Source organism: Neophocaena asiaeorientalis, unplaced genomic scaffold, assembly GCF_003031525.2.
Source record: "Neophocaena asiaeorientalis asiaeorientalis breed wild unplaced genomic scaffold, Neophocaena_asiaeorientalis_V1.1 scaffold78, whole genome shotgun sequence".
Classification (NCBI taxonomy): Eukaryota; Metazoa; Chordata; class Mammalia; order Artiodactyla; family Phocoenidae; genus Neophocaena; species Neophocaena asiaeorientalis.
This window is the reverse complement of record NW_020175018.1, coordinates 17647512-17670831: the sequence shown is the minus strand read 5'-3', so window position 1 is coordinate 17670831 and position 23320 is coordinate 17647512. Positions and strand designations below refer to the sequence as shown.

The 23320-nt window shown below is 65.2% G+C and overlaps 1 protein-coding gene across 4 annotated transcripts in view; it reads left to right on the top strand.

Annotated features, from left to right (window-relative positions):
- RXRA (retinoid X receptor alpha) overlaps positions 1–17157 on the top strand; it is a 58171-nt gene extending 41014 nt beyond the window's left edge. For all 4 annotated transcript variants that reach the window (XM_024762790.1, XM_024762791.1, XM_024762793.1 and 1 more), the window contains exons 5-10: positions 5047–5216; positions 8312–8441; positions 10354–10486; positions 12062–12153; positions 13906–14011; positions 15623–17157. In XM_024762790.1, coding sequence (XP_024618558.1) covers positions 5047–5216; positions 8312–8441; positions 10354–10486; positions 12062–12153; positions 13906–14011; positions 15623–15770 — 779 coding nt within the window. In that variant the 3' untranslated portion in view covers positions 15771–17157. The remainder of the gene's footprint in view (positions 1–5046; positions 5217–8311; positions 8442–10353; positions 10487–12061; positions 12154–13905; positions 14012–15622) is intronic.
- The last annotated feature ends 6163 nt before the right edge of the window (positions 17158–23320 follow it).

Genomic DNA, 23320 nt, shown 5'->3' with positions numbered 1-23320 from the left:
GGCCCCCCCCCCCCCGCTTGCCTCTTGCTGGATTTATAAGTCACAAGCAGGCGGTCAGGATCCTCCTACACCGCCCTCTCCTGTTCCCAACACAACGTAAAACTCTCCTCACTGCCGCCACCGTGCGGCCCGCGAGCCCTGGGGCCAGGGGAGGAGGCTCTGTCCTGGTGTGGGTGGCAGCACCCGTCATCGTGCTTCCCGTCGCCTGCGGGGCCCGGCCCACTGCCTCGCTCTCGGGAGGAGTGACGGGTGGACCCGGCGCAGCCTCAGTGCCGGCCCTGCAGGGGGCTTGGACCTGAGGCAGCCTCCTTCCTCTCTGCTGTCCTCGGGCGACCCCCGCCAGGTGGGCTCCCTGGCGGTGGCAGGGCTGGTGGCAGCATGAGTTGGGGCACAGTGGGGCCCAGGGGGACGGGGGCCTGGAGTGCCACCCCAGCCTTGGCCGGGAGCACACAGGATGTGGCTTGTCCGCCCCCAGGGCCGGCCTGAGCCCTCCTAGGTGCCAGCCCCACACGGGCGGCCATGCTGACCGGCCTCGGTGCCGCACGACCCCTGGGAGAGGCTTGTGATCACACCCCTGGGGCAGGTGGGGCACAGGCTTGGGGCTGGCCCCTGGACCGGCCGACCGCAGGGAGGGCCGACGGGCACCCTGCCCCCGCGCTGGTAAGGAGGGACGCGGCAGGCCCACGGCGTCTCGTGTCGGGCAACGACAGGGGCATGCGCACACACGCAGCCCCTGGGGGCTCGTTCCGCAGCATTCCGGGGTTGGTGGGGCCCAGGTGGGAGTTGCCCCGCGGGCCGGCCCTCCCCAGGCTGAGCCCGGGCCTGTCCCCTGGGCGTGCAGCTGCGGGGCTCGGGGGCCTGGCTGTGCTCCCGTCTGAACGGGGGAGACCTGACAGCAGCAGGCTGGAGGGTCACCCGCTGCCCCGCCTCTGCTTCCTTCTTCCTCTCTGAGGAAGGCCTCTCCCCGTTTCCTTCCTGCGCCCCGTCCTCTGCCTCCGAGGGACTGGGGTGTGGAAACGGCAGTGCCTGATGCATGCGTGGCCCCGCAGCGGCTGCGGAGAGGCCCGCGCTGGTTCCCCCGCCTCCCTGTGCAGGTGGGGCGCGTGGCCTTGCCTCTCCGAGCCTCAGTTTCCACGCGGTGCATGGGGGTGTCGGCAGGCTCCCCGAAGGGCCTGTTGGGGGGAACGTGGCGGGTGCCAGCCCCGCGCCTGGCGGCTGGTGGGGTCAGAGAGTGGGGGCCGCAGCGTGTGTGCGTGTGTGTGAAGCCGTGTGCGTGCCCGTGTATGTCGCACGTGATCATTCTTGTGTGCAGGCGGCTTGTCCTGGGTTGAGCCCCCTGAGGGAAGGAGGGATGTGTCCTCCGAGCTCGAGGGACATAACTAGCCCTGGGACCTCTGACAGGGACATGCCCCGCCGGCCTTGAGAAGAGGCAGCCGGGCCAGAGCCCTTGGAGAAGTGCAGCCCTGCCTGCCCCGGGGGCCATACAGGGGATGGAGGAAGGGCCCAGCCGCCGGCGGTGCCAAAGCAAAGGAGGTGGCAGGCCTGTGGTCCCCCCACCCCCACCCCGCCCAGACACCCCTCCCACCTCGCGGCTTCCTGCCCGGCCCCAGGAGCCGGAGGGCGGCAGTGGGCACTGTGCAGGTCACGGGGCGGGGGTCCCACCCTGGCTGTGGGCTGCTGCTTCCCGGGACGTCCGGCACCAGCTGTCTCCTGACGCCGGGGACCCCGCTTATGCTGGGCGTTGAGTGTCCCTCCCAGGCGTGTGCTCGGCTGCTGGGGGAGGGTCGGCCCCGGGGGCTTCCCTGGGGATCCCCGGCGTGGGGGCCCGGCCTCCTCTGCCCTCCCGGCAGCGTCCCCTCCCTGTGCCGGCCCCTCTGCCTGTGGCTCGGGGCTGGGAGGATAACGAGGCCCTGTCTTGGCCGACGCCTCCCACCCGAGGCTTCCCGGCGCTCCCGTGTTTAAATAAAACAATAACATTTGTAACGATGCTGCTCAGAGCGGCCCGGCCCTTCATGGCTTCAGAGCGCTTCACAGAGCGCTCGCTAATTAATTCCGGACGCCCCCACGTAGGAGGCAAGTGCTGAGGGACCCCCACCTGCCACCCTGTCCCGTCTGGAAGGGGAGGAGAGCCCCTTAACTGGGCCGCGTCATGGGGGCCGTGCGCGGGGACGAAGCCGCAAGTGTCCCGAGGGTGCCTCCTGCGGATCCAGCCTGGAGGCCGGTGCCGACCTCGGATCCAGCCTGGAGGCCGGTGCCGACCTCGTCACTCTGTGGCTGGGGAAGCTGGGGCACTGAGAGGCTAGGGACTCACCCGGGGACACACAGCAGCTGGGCAGAGCAGCGTCTGATTCCAGAGCCTGTAGCTTTAAGCCGCCTGTTCTCCTGAGGGCTCAGCCACACCCCTTTGGTGCTCTGGGCCTGTTTCCCCACCTGCTCAAACGTGCCTCTCAGCTGTGTCCCAGCTCTGAGGATTTAGGGTTCTGTTCAGAGGACAGACCCTGGGGACCCCCACCCTCAGGGTCTCAGGGACACCGGCCTGCCAGGGTCCCCATCACTCCGGATGCTGGTCCAGATCAGCCTGTGTGGCTGCCACCCACCGGGTCCACTCTTCTGGTCTGTGACCCCGTCCCCTCGTAGCAGACGGCGACACGAGGAGGTGCCCTGCTCCAGCCTAGCATCCGCCGTGTCGGAAGGGGCCAGAGCCAGGCCGGCCAGCTTGAGCTCCCCACCCAGCCCCACCGGCTGTCAGACTTTCCAGAAACACCAGGCTTGCAAAAGCTCTGACTCCCGCCTGGCTCCAGGGCCCAGCTGGTGGATCTGAAGCATGGGCCAGCCCTCTGTCCCGAGTCTCGCCACACGGATGGAAAATCTCTCACTCGAGTCAGCGTTTGCGTCTCGGAGAGCGCAGCCCCTGGCAGGGGCCATCCATAAATAGCCATTTGTGGATGCGGGAAGGATGCAGGGCCGGCCCTCAGGGAGCCCCGCGGCCCGGAGAGGGTCTGAACGGTCGTTGGCGGGGCTGGCGTGTTGGAGAGGGGTCCACGTGGACTGTTGCAGAGCTGTGGGCGGTGTTCCAAGAATCGCACGGGCCCGGGGGACCCCCAGGGAGCAAGAGAGGGGAGCCCTCACACCCCCAGGCTTGGAGGACGGAGCGGGGGTGGGCCGGCAGAGCCCCTAGAGCTGTGGCCTGAGGAGAAAGTGGCCGCTGAGAATCGTGGCTGGGCAGGGCGGGCACCAGAGCCACGGACCCCCTCCTCCCTCCTGCTGGTCCCCTGCGTTTACAAGACCCACCCGAGGCCAAGGGTGAGAGGGCCCGGGGTGAGGCAGCCCCGAGCTCGGGCCCCGGAGCTGGGCAAGGCAGGTGGGTCTGGAGGTACGCGGGGTGGGGGGCAGTCCCGTGACAGCGGCGTCTGCGGGAACAGGGCACTGTGTTTTGCCCGGTCCAGACTTCCTGCAGGGGACGGTAAGCCTCGACTGAGGCCCAGAGGGGTGATGGCACGTGGGAAGTCCCCCGAGGGGCCGCACCCTCCCGGCTTCCGGAAGGCTCCATGCTGGGGGCTGCGTGCAGGGCCTTCCCCTCGGTGGGGCTGGGAGTGTGTGAGAAGTTTCACTGCAGCCCTCGGGAAGTCGCCTCGCATAAGCTCCTGCTCTGCCTTGGGGTCTCCAGGGGCCCCAGGAAGCCTTGTGTGGGGTGGGGGCTGAGGAGCTGGTCCTGAGGAGGCCGTGGGCGCCCTGGGAGTGTCGGGGGACGTCTGGACATCTGCTCTGGCTCAGCAGAGCAGGACCAAGGGAGGGCGGCCGGCGGCGGTGGTGGGCCCCGTCCTGGTGCCGCGGCCCTCGCTTAGTGGCATCTGGCGCGTCCCTGGGGAGGCACAGGACCAATACGCCCAGGGGCTCCCCCGTGCTGGTGCTGTGTGGGCAGCCTCTCCCACCCCGCCAGGCCTCCTTTCCCTGGGTCCAGGGCTCTTGGTGTCCCCAGCAGAGGAAGTGGGGGTGTGAGGGTCAGCAGAGGGCGCTGCAGAAGCCCCCGGGAGCCTTCTTGTGTCTTTGCGGGGCTCTGGGTGGGGTCCACAGCCTGGCTCTGGTTCAGCGTCGCCTTGGGCCTGCTGGGTGACCTCAGGGAGGTCTCGGCCCGTCTTGGGAAAGGGCGGCTTGAGCTGCACGGGCTGTGAAGTCGAGGGTCTGTGAACGCCCAGCCGTGGGGTGCCTGGTCCCCTCGGCCTTCCCTCCCACCTGGGTCTCCGCGGGGATGTGTTGGAATGAACCGTTCCCTCTCCGCCTCCTCCCGTCAGCTTCTCTCCCTGGGTTCCCAGAAACTAGGCTGCCCCGACTGCAGCGTCTGCTCAGGTTCTACCCTCGTGCTGGACCCCCGCACCTGCCCGGCCGGCCCGGGCTGTCCCGTCTCAAGCCTGGGTTTGACCCAGCTTGTGCTCTCCTCCAGCCCCTCTCCTCCCCGCAGCAGAAAGGGACTATCAGAGATCTGCATCTCACCCCATCTTTTTCCTGGGGCACATTGGACCCTGTTCTCGGCCACGCTCCCCACCGTTGCACCCCTCGTTCTGCTCCCTAGCTGACGTGAGAGGCCCTTTCATCAGCAGCATTTGTGCTCCGGTTCTAGACCTTGACACGCGCTACCTCTCCTGCCTGAATTGCTCTCCCTATTTTTCCCGTTCCTTCAATTTCATTGTCACTTTTTCCGGGAAGCCTTCCTGGCTTTGCCTCAGTCCGTAGCCCATCAAAGCCCTTCTCACTCCACGTTGAGCTCCTTGTTGAACTGTCAGTGTCCTGAGAGCTGGGTCCCATCTGCCCTGGCCCTGGGCGGGTCCTGGGTGAATGAATTAATGAGAGGCAGCGTGTTCTGTTCTCAGAGCGCACAGCCTCCAGGAGGCCAGGCTTGGGGCAGAGAAGGGGGCCGCAGTCTGGCCGGCTCTCAGCAGCATCCTGCTCCCCGGCCCCGGCCAGCTTGTGGGCGCGCTGCTCGGGCCCTGGCGGCGGAGGGGCTGCCGCGGGAGCTGCGGGCTGACTGGAAGCCTCCCCGTGCCTCAGCTGTTCAGGAGGAACGGCAGCGGGGCAAGGACCGGGCTGAGAACGAGGTGGAGTCCACGAGCAGCGCCAACGAGGACATGCCGGTGGAGAAGATCCTGGAGGCCGAGCTGGCCGTCGAACCCAAGACCGAGACGTACGTGGAGGCAAACGTGGGGCTGAACCCCAGCTCGGTGAGTGCACACCCGCCCTGCTCTGGGGACTGTGGCCCCGGCGCGCTCCTGGGAGGGAGACCCCCTCTGTAATGTCCCCAGTCGGGTGGGTGAGGTTTTGGTTGTTCGTCTCAAAGCCCAGGACTTGATGGTAACCTTCAAGCTTCGTGTTGTCTCTGGCCCATCGTCCAGCCGGGTTTCAGGGGTTCTTTGTCTGCCCCAGGTTTGCGGGCAGCGTTAGGTCCAGACTATGTCTGTGTCTCCCGTGTGTGGTCAGGGTGGGACCACAGCCCTGTGACCTGCCCTGAGGTCTCCCTGGCTCACGGTGGCCCAGACGGCACCGGACACACCTGCCCAGCTCCCTACCCCCAACCCCGGGGCCTTTGCGTGTGCCGCTCCCTCTGTTCCTCCTCGGGCTTCAGCCTCAGAGAGGTGTCACTTCCTCGCGGAGCCCCTTTCTCTCTTGACCCCACTGGTGCCCCTGTCCTGTGGGCTCAGAGCCCCTGATGTTACTCTTCACGGCCCCTAGCACGTGGGGGCCACGCCGCAGCGTGTGCGGTGGGTTAATTCTCCATCCTTGCCTTCAGGCTGTTCCACAGGACCCTGCCCTGCCCGTAGGTGCTCTCACGTGGCCCCCACCCCCATCTCCGAGTGTGAGGGTCCCGTCTCATCTGTGGGGGGTCGCAGGCCGCCCTGCTGCCCCGCACTGCGATGCCCCAGGACCACGGCCCCTCTGAGACGCCCGCTTCGGCTGCGTGCCAGGGAAGGCGGGCCCTCTCCTGGGCGTGCCGCCTCTCGGCCTCTTGTAGAATGACTCCCGTTGGCTGTGATGCTCAGCAGTCCGTCTGGTCTGTGGTCCGGCCCGACCCCACGCCCCCTCTCCGGTCCCAGTGCGGGGTGGGGAGGGCTTCACGACTGAGTCGAAACCCCGAAAGAGAAGTCCTGGGCTGCCAGCTTTTAATTTTGTCAAGTAAGGACGTTATTGGGAAGAAAACAAATCTGCCGCCTTCTCGCTCCACGAATTCAGAGCAGGCAGAGGGGGGTCTAGGGGACAGGCAGGCGGGCCGGCCGGGCAGAGGGTCTGCCCTCGTGCCGCAGCTTGCGCTGGGCTGGCCTGGGTCCCCCCCTCTGGGGACGGCTCGTTAGGCTCCTTCTCTCAACACGGGCGACACCTCTCTGCCCTGGGGCAGCCTCGGGCCTCTGCCTGGGGATCCCGCTGTCACCTCCTAGGACAGGGAAGGTCCCGCCCTCTCAGGCACGGGCTGGAGCTCCAGAAACTGCCGCTGAACGAGGCCTGTTTTGTCTCTGAGTGGGAATCCAGGCTCGGAGAAGTCAAGTACTCGCTGGAGACCACCCTGCGGGACGGAGCAGGGCAGAGCTGGAGGCCCCTCCCCCAGGGCAGCCCCCCAGGCCTAGTCCTGCACCCACTGTGCAGGCAGACGTCGCCCCCAGCTCTAGGCACGACTGTGCTCACCTACAAGGCCCCAGCCTGCCCGGGAGTGGCTCAGGGTGACGGCCTGTGCCCCGGGCCTGCTTTGGGCCCCTTGAGGGCTCGGAGGGGGCTGTTGGCCGGTGCCCAGGGAGAAGGCCCGACCCCTGGGTCTCTCCTCGGGTCTTCCCCATGCCCCCCGCTTCCCCCTGCATGGCTCCCCCATGCCCCCCACCATCAGGCTTGCGCTCGCACCTCGAGGGGCTGCCGTGCGGCGTGGAAGGGCAAGGAGCACGGTCCCCGGGGAGTGCAGCCTGGCCGCAGTGGCTCCGGCGAGAACCTGGCCCCGGCCTCTGGCACGCTAGCTGCTGGGTGTTTCGCTCGTGTGAGTGCCTGTGGCTGCCGCTGTCCATCAGACGGGATGGGGTGGGCGATGCCCGCAGGGTGTCCTGGGCACGTGGTGTCCGGGGCCCAGCGAGTGTGTGGACTTCTGGTTGACGCTCCTGGGAGGTTTGTTGCAGAGCAGGTGGAGGCGGGGGCGCCCAGTGGCTGGTGCCTGTCTGCCCCTTCCCCCTGAGGTCCGCGGACCAACTGGCCACGCTCCCCGGCTGCCGCCTCTCCCGGGGTCCCAGGTCCCCTTTCTGCACGCCTGGCTCTGTCCACCCTGGTGGCCTCGGTGCCGGTTTGTCACCGGGCCTCCCACGAGAGCCCTCAGCAGGCCCTTCACGGGGCTGGGTTGTTTAGGCTACGTCACTGGAGGGCGGATGGTTTCTGTCAGGGGAAGCTCTTCCGAGGGGGCCTCCCCCGTGTGGCTGCCTGACCGTCATGGTTTCTGGAATGAGGGGTTTCCACATCCCGTGCACGGGCCTCGGTCCCCCCGTCTCCGGGCCCAGAGGGTTCTCCACCCGAGCCCCACAGGCTGGAGCCGGGAGCAGCAGGGTACCACTGAGGCCGCCCAGGTTTCCTCGTCTCTGAGAATGACCGGGGCGTCCCCTTCTGGCTAGAACTTTCTGGAGGGGCCTCTGATGTACCCTCTCTGTGTGCCACCCCTTAGTCCGGCCTGTGACACGGGGTCACCCGGCCCCAGCCCCCGGGGCTGCGGTGGGGACTGAGTGGGTCGTAGCACGGTGTCCTTCCTGTGGCTGCTAGGACAAGTGACCGCACATCAAGTGCCTAAGACAGCACAGAGTTTAGTATCTTATGCTTCTTGAGGTCAGACGTCAGAGCTCAGTGTCCCTGGGCCAAGTCAGGGCATCGGCAGGGCTGGCCCTTCTCGGGGAGAAGCTGCTGCCCGGCCTGTCCCCGCTCCGGAGCTGCCTGCGTTCCTCTGCTCCCGGCCCTTCCTCCGGCTTCGGGGCCGGCAGCGTCTTCCCTCCTCGACCTCGGCCTCCGTCCTCACGCCTTCTCTCTGCTCTGACCTCCTCCCCCCTCCAGTAGGGACCCTCGTGATGGCACTGGGCCCACCCACTTCTTCCAGGGTAACCTCCCATCTCAAAACCCTTAACTCGGCCGCATCTGCAGAGTTCCCTTTGTCGGGTAAGGTGGCGCATTAGCAGGTTCTGGGGTATAGGACGTGGGTGTCACTGGGGGCGTTACTGAGCCGCCGCTGCCGGGTAAGGCGTGTGGCGGGGCCTGGTCTGGGGCCGCGTTCTCTGCTCGGTGCTCACCGCGGTGCCCCTTCCCCCAGCCCAATGACCCTGTCACCAACATCTGCCAAGCGGCGGACAAACAGCTCTTCACCCTGGTGGAGTGGGCCAAGCGGATCCCGCACTTCTCCGAGCTGCCCCTGGACGACCAGGTCATCCTGCTGCGGGCAGGTGAGTGGCCGGGCCTGGCGGGGGCTGGGCAGGCGTGGACAGGAGAGGGGCGGGGGCTCTGGGGCCCCGCGGGTGGGACGCGGCCTTCCTGCTGCTGTGTGGGGCCGCAGGGGAAGGGGGCACGGGCCGGGGCTTCTGCTCCAGCACTGCCCACCGCAGCCTGGGTTTTCCTCCCCTCCCTCATAAGGAAGGATTCAGTTTGGGGTCTCTCCTGGTGGCCTTCAGAGGGGTGACGGGCCGTCTGGGGGACCTGTGGAGAGGGAGGGGTGAGCATGTCCAGCAAGGGCTGCCCTTGGGGGTCTGTGTGTTCTGCCTTCTCCCCCGACTCAGGCCGCAGCCCCTTTCCCAGGCTGGGCTTGCGTTGCGCGAAGCTGGTGCAAAAACAGCTCGCTCGGTGCTCAGCACACACCCCACGGCCGAACAGGTGGTGAGGGAGATCCTGGGACCCGGGGGCGGGCGGGGGCGGGGGATGGGAGCGGCAGCTTTGGAGTCCCGACGAGGCAGCCGCCCGCCCTCCAGGCCGTTCTCTCATCTGGAAAGTGGGCATGACGGCCTTGCCGCGTGGAAGCCGGTTTCTGCTGGGACACTGGGGACCTTGGCGCAAAGCTCCTGCCAGAGAGACAGTAGGGACAGGCCAGCTGGGAGGTGCTGGGCGGGAGCCCCGCCCCCCCAGTCCATACGTGCGCATTGGGCCCTGCGGTGTTCCCCTGCTGACCTGCGTGCTCCGGGCCTGTGCTGGGGGCCACGGGAGCATCGGGCCAGCCCAGCGCCTGCTGGGCCCACTCTTGGGGCAGGAGGACAGGTGGCAGCAGGGTCAGAGGTAGGAAGGGGCTGGGCGGGCCTCAGTGGGGGATGGGAGGGAGAGAGGCAGAGTGATCGCAGAGGGGCAGGTAGGGCAGGCGCTGGGGGGCTGGTCTGGCCCCTCGCAGAGCTCTGGTCCTCGGCCCTGGTGTTTGGCCAGCGGGGTGTCCCTCGCGCTGAACCTGGGGGCGGGGAGAGCCCGTGCCCAAAGGAGTTTTCACTCCGGGGCACAAAACCCAACACCCAGAGCCGTCAGACCCGTAGGGATTGGGAAAGTCTGGGGCCAGGGGTTGGAGGGCATTCTGATTCACTGACCAGGCAGCCCCCTCCTCTCCCCGGGCCTCAATTTTCCTCTGTATAATAAATGGGGCCAATACTTGCTTTGTAGGGTTGAATCCGGATTCAATGGGATGATCCTTGTGATACTGGCAGCCACCAGCCCAGAACCTTCAGGGCACTCAGGAGTGGTGGCTGTGACGGTCACTAGTGACAGTCTTGTGGGATGATTCATGCTGTTCGGTTCATAGGGTCATTGAAACACTTGCTCACAGAATCGTTTCCATCCCTCTTTGTAGCCCTTGCACCTACTCTGGGTGCGCTAGGGCCTCACGTAGACAGAGCGGCGAGTTGGCCTTTGGCTCTAAACACACCTTGTTTCAGCTCAATAATTTACTGTTTTGTGGCATCCACAAAATGTCAGTCTCTGGGAGTTTGCCGTGGGGGGCCAGACTGGCGGCAGCTGCTCCGGGGCCGCCTGGAGGGGGTCCTGGGAGCTCCCTTGTGCTCCGTGGCACAAGTGTCTGGCACTTGCAGAGAGAGACTTCCCTGGCACCCTAGTTGGGGAGCCTGGGTTAAACTACGCTACAGGACATGCTCTGTGCAGGACTTCTCAGGGCCTTTACTGCACGCACTGTAGAGGCATCCCCCAAACGTCCATGCTTGGGAACTTCCTTTCTGTGGAACGGTCGTGGGCTCGGGGTTTCATGGAGCCCACTTTGGGAACCGTGGCTTGGGAGGGTGAGAGCTGCCTCTGGGGGGTCCAACGGGGGTCGGGGGCAGGGCGGCCCGGGGGTCTGGAGACAGCAGTGACCGTGTGTTCTCCCTGCCGCAGGCTGGAACGAGCTGCTCATCGCCTCCTTCTCCCACCGCTCCATAGCCGTGAAGGACGGCATCCTCCTGGCCACCGGGCTGCACGTCCACCGCAATAGCGCCCACAGCGCGGGGGTGGGCGCCATCTTTGACAGGTGGGGGCCCAGCCCAGCCCACGGCCCTGACCTGCTTGGCCTTTGTCCTGTTCACGAGGGTTATACTTGTGGAGATACAGAGATGTGCAAGGACTGAGGTTAAAATCCCTCTGGGGACACCCGACAGCCGCAGCTGACGTTTCTGGTTTACTCTTCTCCAAGTATGTTTTCAAGTCCTGCCCGTGGGAAGGAAAGCTGCCCTATTTTTAATGCAAAGGGAGACTGTGCCGTAGATGCTGTTCCGTGGCGCTGTCACGTCGGGTGCGGCGGAGACTCTTACGAGCTGAGACTAAAAGCATCGCAGCGCCTGTGAGCCCGCGCGCACCCTGTCCCCGGGTGCCCGGCTGCATCTCAGCGCTGCTTCTGGCGTGTCCCCGGTGGAGACACCGCTCTCTGCCCCTCGGCACACAGCCAGGGGGCCAGTGCTGGGTGGTGGGCAGGGGGCTCCGTTCAAGTGCCTCCAGAATCATGGCCCACCTGTGCTGCACCAGGCAGGGCGGACAGGAGCTACTCATTCCTGTCTCTGGGCCTTGCCTAAGAGCCCGGAGGACTTGGGGACCTGGGGACCTGGGGACCTGGGTGTCAGCTCAGCCAGCCAGAGTGGGAAGGGCTGGGGAGGGGCGTCCCAGGGTCCCTCGGGTGTGGGGGGCGTGGTACAGGAGTGGTGAGTGGGAAGGAGGGGGTGGCAGGGCGTGGGGGGTGGGGATGGTGGTGGGAGGGGTCCCAGGCGAGCCCCCGAGTACAGGAGCCTTGAAGTTAGAGGGGAGCAGCAGAAGCCCCTCCTGTAGCCCCCCGGGGATAAATGTGGGAGCCCTGCTGCCCCGTGGGACAGCTCAGGGAGAACAGAGGGGCACCACGTACTGTGGGCAAGCACTGGTGTTTAGACAGTGTAGGGATGTGTCTTTGCCACAGGACGTTTCAGGGCCTTTAACGAGCTCGTGTACAGAAGTGCCACCAAAAGGGGCTGTGGAGCACGGGGTTTATTGCCCACAGACGGCTTCTTTGGGGAGCACGTCCCTCTGGGGGCATGTTTAGAAGTGCAGCCCCAGTCACGCACCCAGCTGACAGTTCTGTGGTTCCAGCTGCTAGAGAGGTGACGGTGATGGGAATGTAATAAGTGGCTGGTGTCGGGAAGTGGGACGGAACCTGCTCCGGCTGCAAGGAAGGAGCCAGGAAGCCCAGGAGCTGGGGAAATGCCTTCCTGCGGGCGGACTCCGGGGAGCGGCAGGAATGCGGTGCTCAGGCCGCCGTGTCTGGTCTGCATCCCCGTGGGGACGTGTGGCAGTGGGCTTTGCCCCGGACGTGCGGGGCCTTGGCTCGCCCCGGCTGTCACGAGGTTCCTCTTTAGTCTCTGGCCCCCCAGGATAAAATCCCATTCGCAGACCTTCTCGAGGAAGAGGCATGGCGCCCCCGGGGCGGGGTGGGACAGGCTGGGCAGCTCCCCCGGTCTCCTGGCTCTTCTCAGCTGCCCTCCAGGCCCACAGCGGGCCTCCCGAGCGCTTTGGGGTTCCTGGCGGGTCCTGTGAGGGTCGTGGTCTGACTTGGGACGTCGGCATTTGCCTGCTTCCCCCGCAGGGTGCTGACGGAGCTGGTGTCCAAGATGCGGGACATGCAGATGGACAAGACGGAGCTGGGCTGCCTGCGCGCCATCGTCCTCTTCAACCCCGGTACTGCCTTCCTGCCGTTTCACCTGCTGTCCAGGCCTGGGTGTCAGCCCACCTGGGGGACTAGAGTCCCCGGGCTCTCAGCCCAGCCCCACTGCTCACGGGCGCTGCAGCGTCGGCGACCTGCCCCTTCTCCGAGCCTCGGTGTCTCTCTTACGATGGGGGCACAGCCATGCCACCTTCTTCCCAAGGCCCTCGTGAAGGTCGGGCAAGGCTTGCGCAGCCGAGCTCATCCTCTGCGGTTCGGTGAGGCCTCTGGCCGGGCCTTTGGGCGCTGTGTCCAAAGCGAGGCCCCACTCGCACCGGCATCCTGGGCTCCAGAGGAGACGGCCTCTTCGCGCGCTTCTGCTGCCGGAGTTCTGGAGCCCGGATGTTTTGGGGGGTGGACGGGGACACCGGGGACAGGCTTGGGGCTGCTGAGGGCTTCTAGGGGGAGGTGCAGGGAGCTGACCAGGCGGTGGGAGGATGGGACGGCCCTAGGGGTCATGGGCCCTGACTCCTTGCCCTCCACCGGCTCCAGTGCTGAGGGCCGGGCTGGGGTGGAGATGGAATCCGCTCGTGGGGGACAGCCCGTTGCCAGGGACGTGTGTTCCCCAGCTTTGTGCTCGAGCCCGTGACCCTGCCGGCATGGGAGGCTGAGCCACGTGTCTCGGCCCTGCCTGGCGGGATCCCCATTGAAGTCGTGCGTGGCTTGGCTCCTGGCTCTGGTTCACCTGTTGGGGCCCAGGCGTGGGGTTGCTGGGGACAGAAGGGAGATGTCCAGAGCTGGCAGAGCCCCAGGGCCTGGGGGAGCCCAGTTGCAGCGGAGCCTGGCATGTTCCCAAGGTGCCCAGGACCCCGAGCCACCATGGCATTCACACTGGACCGCAGTGCTTCTACTGGGACATCAGCCAGCCAGGGCAGGGCCGGTGTGGGACCCCCTGGTCTGGGGCTCACGGGCCAACCGACAGCAGTCCTGTTCCGTGGCTGAGCCCCCGGAGGCTGCGTCAGCTTCAGACCAGCAGCAGGGAGGCTCTAGCCTCTGCCCTCTGAGCCACTAGGACGGACCATGCCTGACCTGGCTGGGGCCAGACTCAGGGCTGTGTGAGCCCAAATCCAGATGCCCAGTGGTGGCTGCTGTCCGGGGGCAGTGGGGAGAGAGAGAGAGAGAGAGGCTCGTCCGCTGTCAGCTTGCTGGGTAACTTCAGGAGATAAAAAAAGCACAGGGGGCTTATTAGCAAAGCTTTGCCCGGCCGGGGGGCTCTCAGTGCCTCAGAGAGAGGCCTGTGACGGCTCACGAAGATGAGCCGGGGCGGCCCGTGCTTCTAAGCCTCACCCCTGGGCCCTGGGGGTTTGGGCGACCCTGGTCCCGGGTATCTCCGTCCACAGGCAGAGCCTTCCAGACTGGGCCCCTGCCGCCAGGGTCCCAGGGCTCAGGATGGCTTCAGGGCCCCCCATAGCGTGGGTCTGGCTCTTTCAGGTACAAGAGGGTTTGGAGCCTTCATCTGGCTCCAAGGGGCTGAGACCCAACGCAGCAGAGGCCTCTGGAGTCCACCCGGTTGCCCTGGTAACCAGGAGCCGCCCCCGGGGGCAGGCCCATCCCACTGTACAGATGGGGCTGAATGGCAGGAGGTCAGGGGACTGGCCCAAGGTCAAGTGGCCAGCAAGCAAGCGGCAGGGCCAGGGCTCGAGCAGCCTCGTCTGAGTCGGGGCTCTCGGTCCCTGGGGCAGGTTCCCCGGGCAGGGCTCTTACCCGCGGCCCCTGCTCCCTCACAGACTCCAAGGGGCTCTCAAACCCGGCCGAGGTGGAGGCGCTTCGCGAGAAGGTCTACGCGTCCCTGGAGGCGTACTGCAAACACAAGTACCCCGAGCAGCCAGGAAGGTGAGCCTCGGCCCAGCCTCTGCCTGGACGGACCTCGGGGTCTCTTTGCAGACCCCCTGCCCAGGGCAGGACCCCACCACCAGCCCTTCAGACACTCTTGTGAATTAGAAGGCGACACCCTGCCTTCGCCCAGGGCAGTGGGGGATTGAGGCGCTCTCCCGGCCTCAGCGGGCACGCTCTCACGCTTCCTTGTAGCTCCACCAAAAAGATGGGCCCAGCGCGGGCACACAGTAGGTGCTTGTCGCTGTAAAGCACGTGAACGAAGTCAGTGCTTTCCTCCGCCTGCCAAAGGGAACCGCTAGAGGTAGGGGCCTGGCGTGCTCACCCCTAGCAGGGAAGGACGCCAGCACATAGTAGGTGGTTTATAAGCGTGTGCAGAGTAGATGGCCGTGGTCTGCAGACCTGCCCGTCTCTCCTGGCCGACTGTGGGCCCCGGAAGGGCTGGAATTGTCTCCTTTCTGGGTCCACAGTGCCGGGCGTGCCGTGGGTGTCCAGGGGAAGGGGAAGCATCAGTGGCTTCACAGCACTCCAAATCTGTTGTCCTGATTCTACCCCCTCCCTGTCCCGCTGGCTGCCCCGCCGACTGGCACGCACGGGCCAGACAGGGTTAACTGTCTTGCTCACAGCCTCATCTGGTTTGGTTTAGAGTGAAACTTCCCGGAGGAGGATGAGAGGAGGGGTGGCAGGCCCGCCTGTTTTTCCTGGCTTCCCGCCCTAGCCCATCTCGCCAGCTCAGCAGAAAACAGCTCGTTCTCTGGCCCTGTTCCAGCCTCTAAGCTGCGTTTCTGCCTTTAAAACGCGGGTAGTGTTGCAGCCAAGCACGGGGCTTTTCCCCCTGAAATACAGACACTGTTAATAATTAATGAGGCCCTGGGGCCCCTGGAGGGGCATGTGGAGAGACCAGGCAGCACGTGGGATGGGGACGGCATGGGGGACAGATGTGGATGTCACTGGAGGGGCACGTGGCCCCGTCACCCCCCCACGGCAACTGTCCTTGGCAGCCGGGCCACGGAGCCTGGCGTCCCTTTTCCAAGAGGCTCCCAAAGTCTTCCTGTGTTCCTCCCCCACCCAGCGTCCTCCCCAGAAACTCCCCAGGGGGTGGGCACGGCCCGAGGAGCCTCCTTCTCTCCCACCCGCCCTGTCTGGGCATCAGGTGCCTCTGGCCGAGCTCTTTCTGGGGAAGCTGGACGCTGGCATGGGGCCCCCTGGAGGCTGGTCCTTGCTGAGAAGGGCTTGTTGGTGCTCAGACCTGCTCCCAGCTCAGGAGCGGCTCCACCTTTGGCGCCCCTGCAGCCAGGGGCATTGCTGGTACTCAGATCTCTTCTCGTAGCCCTTCTTCCTGCTTAAAATCCTACCGTGGCTCCCTCTTGCACTGGAGAAAGCTCACGTGTCGTAGCTTCCCCACGAAACCCTGTTCAGCCTGCCCCAGCCCGGCCACTGTCTCGCCACTGGACCTTCATCCTGGATCTCCACCCTGGGGGTCTCCTGCCGTGGCAGCCTCAGGGGGATGGGGCCGTGAGCCTGGTCCCTTCCCCAGGGGGCCGCCGGGCGCCAGGACGGAGGGTGGGAGGGGAGGGCCCGCCCGCCCCTCACGTGGCTCCTGTCCCGCAGGTTTGCAAAGCTGCTGCTTCGTCTGCCGGCCCTGCGCTCCATCGGCCTCAAGTGCCTGGAACACCTCTTCTTCTTCAAACTCATCGGGGACACGCCCATCGACACCTTCCTCATGGAGATGCTGGAAGCCCCGCACCAAATGACTTAGGCCCGTGGCCGTTTCTTCGCACCCGCTGGTCCGGCCGCTCCGCCCGGCTGCCACCAGCTCTTCTCAGCCGAGCCTGCCCCGCCCCTCCTCTGCCTGGATGTTTGGACTTGGGGGCGTGGCCTGTCACTGCTAAGCCTGAAATGTGCTGCCACCCTCGTTATTTTCAGTACTACTCGACTGGACCGGGCAGTGGCCATGCTGGTGTGGCAGCCGGAGTGGCAGGAACTGGTGTGAGCCCCGGGGGAGCCCGGGCGGCTCACGGGGTCTCAGGCCCCCGCCCCCGGAGCTACAGCGGTCAGAGGGTGGCTTTGTTCCGTCACTGTTTTGTTGTCGCGAGGTCCTCTGTTTGCAGGGATCCCTCTGCCTCCTGTGTGTGCTGGCAACCTGCCAGCCCGGCCTCACCCACAATCGGGAGGAGGGGACAGGTGGGGGGGGTTGGCATTTCATTGCAAAAGACTCCACCTGCCCCCTGGGAAGACGGGAGGGGCTCTGGGGCAAGCAGCCTTGTCTCCCCTCAGAATGAAGGGTGAGCAACCCCTGTTTCCAAAGATGACTTTCAACTTTGTCCCCGAGCCAGTCAGAACAGAAGCTGACCTCTGTGCAGGGTTTTGGGGCCACCTCAAGGCTGCAGGGACTGGAGTCACCTGCCCACCCCACCCCACCTCATTTCTCTCTTTGCATCGTCCTGGTTTCAGCTTCTTGTCCCACATGGTCCTGTCCAGTCCTGGGTAACCAACCCCCACCCCACCCCCAAATCTTGCAGTCTGTGCCCAGGGCCAAGGCTGACCCCAGTCCCCAGTCCTAGCCCCGGGGCTAGCATGGTCTCTGGCCCTCCTGGAAGCACTGGAGGGCCATGCCGACCTGGGCTCTGCTGACCTCTCAAGGGCAGAGGTCATCACCAAGGAGGCCCACAGGGACGGGAGGAGAGGAGAGTCACTTTCCCCAGAGGGTCCTTGGGCAGCTGTGCACGTTGAAGGAGGGACTTGTGGGCGCATGGCTCGGGGCAGGGGGCAGATGGTCCATTCTGGAACGCTCTGGGTAGAGAGGCCCCTTCGCTGGCTGTTCTGTCCAGAGGACTCTTGGGGTCAGGAAACGTTGAGTGCCAGCACCCTTGGGCCGGGGCTGGATGCCCCTCGGGGACAGCCAGCCCGGCTGTTGTCTTGGCTGGCTGATGGGGCCCTTTGTGGGAGCTCCATCAACACCTGCTCTGGTTGAGGGCACCCCACCCAGCCCTGCACCCACCCCTGAACCTTTCACCCAACCCAGGCAGGCAGGCCCTCTGCCCCTGGCGCGGGGGCGGGGTCAGGGCCTCTCAGGTTGAACTGGCCTCTTTTGCACTGTAATGTCCTCCCTTTGGTCCGAGTACTTTCCATTTGCGCGCCTCGCACTCCTTTTTTTTTGGGGGGCCGGGCGTAGGGGTTGGGGAGGAGAGTCCTGTCTTCTCAGCCCGTGAAGGGGATGCTCTGCGGTGCCTGTCTTCTTCCCGCCGCTCCCCACCAGAGAGGCCCCAGAGCGGGGGTGGGCATGGGGGCTGTGGATGCCCTCCCCCCGAGTCTGTTCCCCCGGGTGCTGCAAGGGTGCCCCTGGGGCTGGAAGGGGAGATGCCGGCCTCCAGGCCTCTAGGGAGGAGGGGGTCCATTCTTCGCCCTCCAGGGTTTGGCCTGAGCTAAGCGTGAGGCACCCGGACAGAAGATGTGGAAGCTTCCACAGACACGTCCTTTCTCTGGCACCCCAGCCTGCCCTTAACGTGGTGGCCCAGGCGAGGCGTCCCCTGCCACACGGGCACCCCCAGCCCCGTCCACCATCTGAGGCAGAGATGGGGCGAGCCCATGCCTGCCTAGTTGTCCCTCTTCCCAGACTCTGCCTGCAAGTCTTGGCAGCCTTTGGGGCACGCTTGTGTCAGGCAGAGGGACGCCGGCACCCTCAGGGGCCTCCCTCTGGGACCCCCTCCCCCTGGGAACGTGGACCACCCCGCGGCCCGCCACCCTGGTGCCTTCTGCAGCCAGATGCACCCTGTCCACGCCCAGCCCCCTCCCGCTGCCCTGGACCCCTCGGGAACGTGGTGGCTCCGGTGGGAAAAACCCAGGATGGGGCGCTTTGCTGGGGGCCGGCCTCGTGGGCTGGCTGCCCGTAAAGCACCGAGGTCCCCAGGCCACCCCCTCCCAAAGCCGGAAACTCCCTGGCCCCTCGCCACTCAGCCTTCCGTGGCCCCGCTGGCACGGCAGCGTCTCGGGCTCTTGGGGGCTGCCCTTTCATCTTCTCCTCGGTCCGCTGTCGTCGACGTTGTCATGCAGTGCTGTTTGAAAGATGATGGTGGGGAAACGGCTCATTGCTCAGTAGAGAGGTAGGATTTTTATTTAACCAGACCTTCAGTAGTATTACCAATCTGGTTCAACTAAGGTGATTTTTTGTAATTATTATTATTATTTTGGTGGGACAATCTTTAATTTTCTAAAGATAGCACTAACGTCAGCTCGTTAGCCATCCTGTGCACGTCCCCTCCCTGCTCGGACATCATATGGGCCTCCCGAGGCCGAGGAGTGAAGACGACCACGCCCCGGGTTTGGAAGGTGTTGGCAAAGCCAGACTCCGGCTCGTCCCCCGTCAGGCGTCTCCTTGGAAGCTGGCCTGCCCGGGGACGTCCGCCCAGATGACTCCCGGGTCAGCCCCTGGCCCTCTCGTCCCCCGGGGGGGGAGGGGGGGGAGAGAAGACGGCGCCACACTCGCCGTGTTCCGGAAGGATTCGGGCTGGCAGGCCGGTGGCCAGTGCCGGAGACCATGCCGAGCTTCCTCCACCGGCTGGAACGTGCAGCCAGTGGGTAATCAGCTGATGTCGTCCCCATCACGGAATTCGGTCCCTGCCCACGCAGGTGTGTGGTGTACAATGTACATGCTGTACAGAGACCCTGTGTGCACAGACCTGCTTGCCATCCACACACACGTACCAGTTACCAGCGTTTTCTGTTTATTTTTAATCAAGACTTTCCTCCCCCCCCAACCCCCCGTTTTCCTACAGATTTGCTTCATGTAAGCAAGTACGTAAGGACCCCTCCTTTGGTGAAATCCGGGTTCGAATGGATATCTCGTGGCAAGGAGATGCATCTATTTTAAGATGCTTTGGAGCAAACAGGTTTAGCCGTTCCCAGTCCTTAGAATGCCTTAGCCGGGATGCGTAGCTCACACTTAGAGAGGATGACAAATACATACAGAGAAAAGAGATGTCTAAAGCATCGGGAAAGGTAGAAAAAAATCTATTTTTGTACAAATGTAATTTTATCCCTCATGTATACTTGGAGGATGTGGCGGGGAGGGGGGACTTGTTTTGTTTCTGCTTCTAGAGGTTGAGGCGAAAGCTTTCTGAGTCAACGTTGGCACGCAAGGTGGAGCGGAGGAGGGAGCTCTCGGGACGGGGCACGGGCTTCAGACGAAACCGCTGCACATAGATGTTTTCTTTCTGGGGCAGAAAGGTGGGCCTGAAACTTTCAAGGGTTTTCTTCCCCTTTCGAGTAATTTTTAAGCCTTGCTCTGTTCTGTCCCTGCTGCCAGCTGGCCTTCCCGAGACTCTGTGACTGTGAAATTACTTCCCCACGTGATTGTTCTCGAAAACTTCGCGGCCGCAGGTGCCGGGGATGCACGAACAATGGTGTTAGAATTGTGGAAAAGAGAAACTCAAAGCCAAACGTGAGAGGAGGAACAAACAAAACATGAGTGTTTAAAAATACATCCCCATTCAGTTTGCCTTTGTGCTGATGGGGTTTTCCTGTCGGTCTGGAAGTCAGCCACGCCGGGGGCTTCTGGCCGCCCTGGAGGGGGAGGGCCTGCTGGTCTCGCCCTGACCTGGGCCGGGTCCGCACCAGGTGCCCCAACTGCACCCCGGACGGCGGTGTTGGCCTGTCCAGGATGGTGAGACTGCGCCCTGGGGCCCCCCCGGGCCCTTTCTCCTCCTGGGTCTGCTCTGATCACAGAGCTCCCGGGAGCCTGCCTCTGGGTCTGGACCCCGTCCAGAGGCCTCCCGAGAGGGCTGCCCTCAGCGTCTGAGGGGCCAGGTGTGGGCCGAGCCCAGCCCCGGTGTCCACACTGGCTTGAACGGGCGGGAGGTTCACACACAGCCACAGAATGAGTGACATCATCGAACTGCCCCATTAGGGAGCAGGTAGCGACACCCCTTCTCCCTCTCGTCCCCATGCTGTCCGGGGGCTGGGCTGGGCTGGGCCTGGCCGCAGTCTGGTGATGGTCCCCGAACCCTCTCGTGCACCTCCAGCCAGCAGGCCCCCTCCAGGGAGCCCCGGGGGTGTCCTGGAGCTGGGAACCCTGAGGGCCAGAGTCCCGCCCGGTGGCGCCGGACACATGGTACCGAGGGCAAAGGTGGCTTCCGGCAGGAGGGCGTGAATCTCACCACGAGGCCTGTGGCCCAAGAGGCAGGGGCTCCCCTGGTAACCCCCCCAAGATGTGCTCGTGCACATACAGTATACATGGGGACACGCGCATCCACACCCATACAAACGCTTGTACACAGTGCACACACACCGCCTCACAAACTCAGCGGCTCCCGTCCCTACCAGGGCTGCAGGCCGTGCCAGTGGGCCTCTGGAAGCGCAGGGCGCTGAGGCCTTGCCGCCGAGACCCGCTGCCAGGTCTGCTGCTGCTTGGGAGGGCCTCCCCAGAGTGAGGGCGTGGCCTTGCCCACCAGAGTTCAGCCTGGACCTCCTGGAAGGGGCGGGCACGGGGAGACAGCCTCCCACCGCCTCCGGGCCTTGCTGGGACCGGCCGGCTCTGGTTTCCTGTCATAAAAGCTCAAATAATACCAGCCGTGGGGGCCTCATCTTGGTCTGAAAAGTGGGTCAGCCCTGGGGGTCCTGGAGAATTGGAGGGTTGCCACCCACTGAGGGCCCCTTGCCCTGCCTTCCACATGCCCAGGCCCACTGGCTACCCTGGCCCAGCTCCGGGCCCGGCCTCCACGGATGGATCCTGCAGGGGTGTCTCGGGCAGGGTGCGGGGGCACAGGTGGAAGTGGGCCCTGAGGAGGGATGGCTGCAGTGGCTGCAGGGCGAGGAGGGGCCACGGGGGTCTCGGGGGAAGAGCAGGGAGAGGCGGGTTCCCAGGCCGAGCAGGGCAGTGACCGAGGACCTATCCAGGCCCAGCGTCCCCCAAACGTCCAGGACAGAGGCTCCAGGGAGGACACCTGGGCTGACGTCACCCCGGAGGGACAGCAGCAGAGGGGCTGGTAGGCGGAGGGGCCGAGAGGTGGGTGAGTCCGGGTGGGCAGGGCTCCGACACCCGGCTTCTTGAGGAGAGCTGTGCCCCTGGCGAGCCTCCAGTCAAGCGGAGACCCAGGCTGCCTACGGGCATCGCTTGGCAACCTGGCTTCTGGCCTCTCTGCTGCCTCCAGTTGCCATGGTGACTCCTGCCCAGGGCGGTCCCCCCGGACCAGAGATGCTGGGCTTGATGAGTTCATCACCAGCAGGATCAGGTGGTGACGGGATGAGTCGGCAGGACTTGGGGGTTGTAACCTGAGAGGTGAGATTTGGGTGGGGGGTTTTTGGATGGAACCGTGCTGAGCTCCCTTGGATAACAGGTTCTGGGCTGGGTGCCGGAGCCCAGTGACAGGAAAGGGCTGGCCCTGCCGTCAGCAAGCAGGCGGTGTGATTGGAGAAAGGGCATGTTTGGGAAATGGGGGGGGGACATCCTAGAAAGGTGGGGTGAGCCCCCCAGTGAGGCCTCGATGCCCAGCAGAGGATGCAGAGGACAGAAGAGTAGGTGTCATCACGGGGCCCGAGGGCTGCCGTACCCAGAGTGACGAGAACCCTGCAGAGACGGTCAGGGGAGTTGAGACCTCAGGCAGGAAGTGACCGGAATGTGGAGGGTTAGGCAGGGGGGCCTTGTCACGATTTCAGTCCTGAGCCCCTGCTACCCACACAGAATCCCATCTGCCCCCAAACACGGGGGCCGCCCTGCAGTGGCGAGTCGTCCCCAGCCAGGACGAGGAGAGGCTGCTGCCCTACTACGTGCCAGTGTGGCTGAGGGTCCACGCGGGGAACGGCCAGCCTGCTGCCTCTGGACTTCCCATCCGTCCTGTCCCTAGGGGAGGCGTCCCGACTGCCGGTGACCTCGAGGACTCAGTGTCAGAGTGGACTGGCCATTTCAAACCCCCCGACCCGACCCCACCCAGCCGCAGAAGCCTTCTACATGGATGCCCGGAGAACCCACGGGAGGCTGGGAGGGGGCTGCAGCCCCGGGGCAGCCTCCCTGATGCAGACAGAGCCCCTGGGAGGAGTTCTGAGTCGGGCGACGGGGCCCAGAGGCAGGACCAGCCCAGCCCCCCACCTCTGTTACGAGGGAGCCCTGTAGAAGGGTGCGCTGGGTGCCTCAGAACAGAAGCTTCGGGGCCAAGCTGCCCCAGGTGCGAGGCGGCACTGCCCCCTGCTGGAAGTGCTGGGGCAAAGCCCACCCTGGTCCTTCCGGTCCCTTGTCCCTCCCATCCCTGCAGCCCGCGCTGCAGTGGGTCCCGGCGCCCTACACGTAGAATCACCAGGAGCCTCGCGGAATCCTGATGCCCAGGCCGCCTCCCCCAAGCTGGTCACATCAGAAGGTTGGGGTGGGAGAAGCGAGGGCGGCACGGGTGCTTAGTAGGGATGCCCAGGGTGGGCTGGGCAGCAAGGCCTACTGTGCGCTCAGCCTGGGCCGGGAGGTGGGGCAGGCCGGGTCCCGCCCTCTCTGGGCCTCAGTTTCCGCGTCCCCACCACGAGGACAGAGCCGTTGTGATGAGGTGTACAAGACCTTGGTCATCCAGAAAACGCTCTGAAGTCGCCACTTCCGGAGTCACTTCTGCACAGAGGCGCAGACCTGGCAGGGGCGGGGGCCGGAGCCCTCGGAGCTTTGGCCTGGGGCCACATCTGGAGGAGGCCAGGGCTATGGGCCCGGTTCCAGGCCGGGGGACCAGGAAGCTCAGCACCATCGTGTCCTTGAAGGTGAAAATCCAAGGGCAGGTCAGAGCTGCCCGGGTGGGTGGCCAAGCCCTGGGCATTTGGGAATCCCGGGGAGGGGAGTTTGTGCAGTCATTCACGGATGACACTTACCAGGCCCAAGCCCCACCCTGAGGGGCTTTCTACCCCACTAGGGCCCCTGGGTCTGAATCCAGGAGTGCCCGGACATCCCTATCCCACCCCCCGCTGGACGGCCTGGCCCAGCTGGCCCCGAGCCTGACCCCCAGGCCCTCCCTGCCTGGACACCTGGGGCCCTGCCCTAACCCGGTAGGACTGCCGCGGACACTCCGACCCGAAGCCCGTGAGGCACGGTGCTCAGCACCCAGCGGGGCTGGAAAAAGCTGCTTCCGCCTGTGGGACTGTGGTTGGTTCCCGTCTTCACAAGGCAGAGGTGAGTCCAGGCCCGCGGCCCAGAGGGGCACATGGGTTGGGGGCCCAGAGCCAACGTGCTTCACAGAGGCTTTCCTGGCCGCCCTGCCCCCCGGGGGCTGGTCCCGATGGAGCTTTTGAGAAGCCTGCTCTGGCTGGGGAGGGACAGGTCTCTGGGCAGCCACCAAAGTCGGGCCT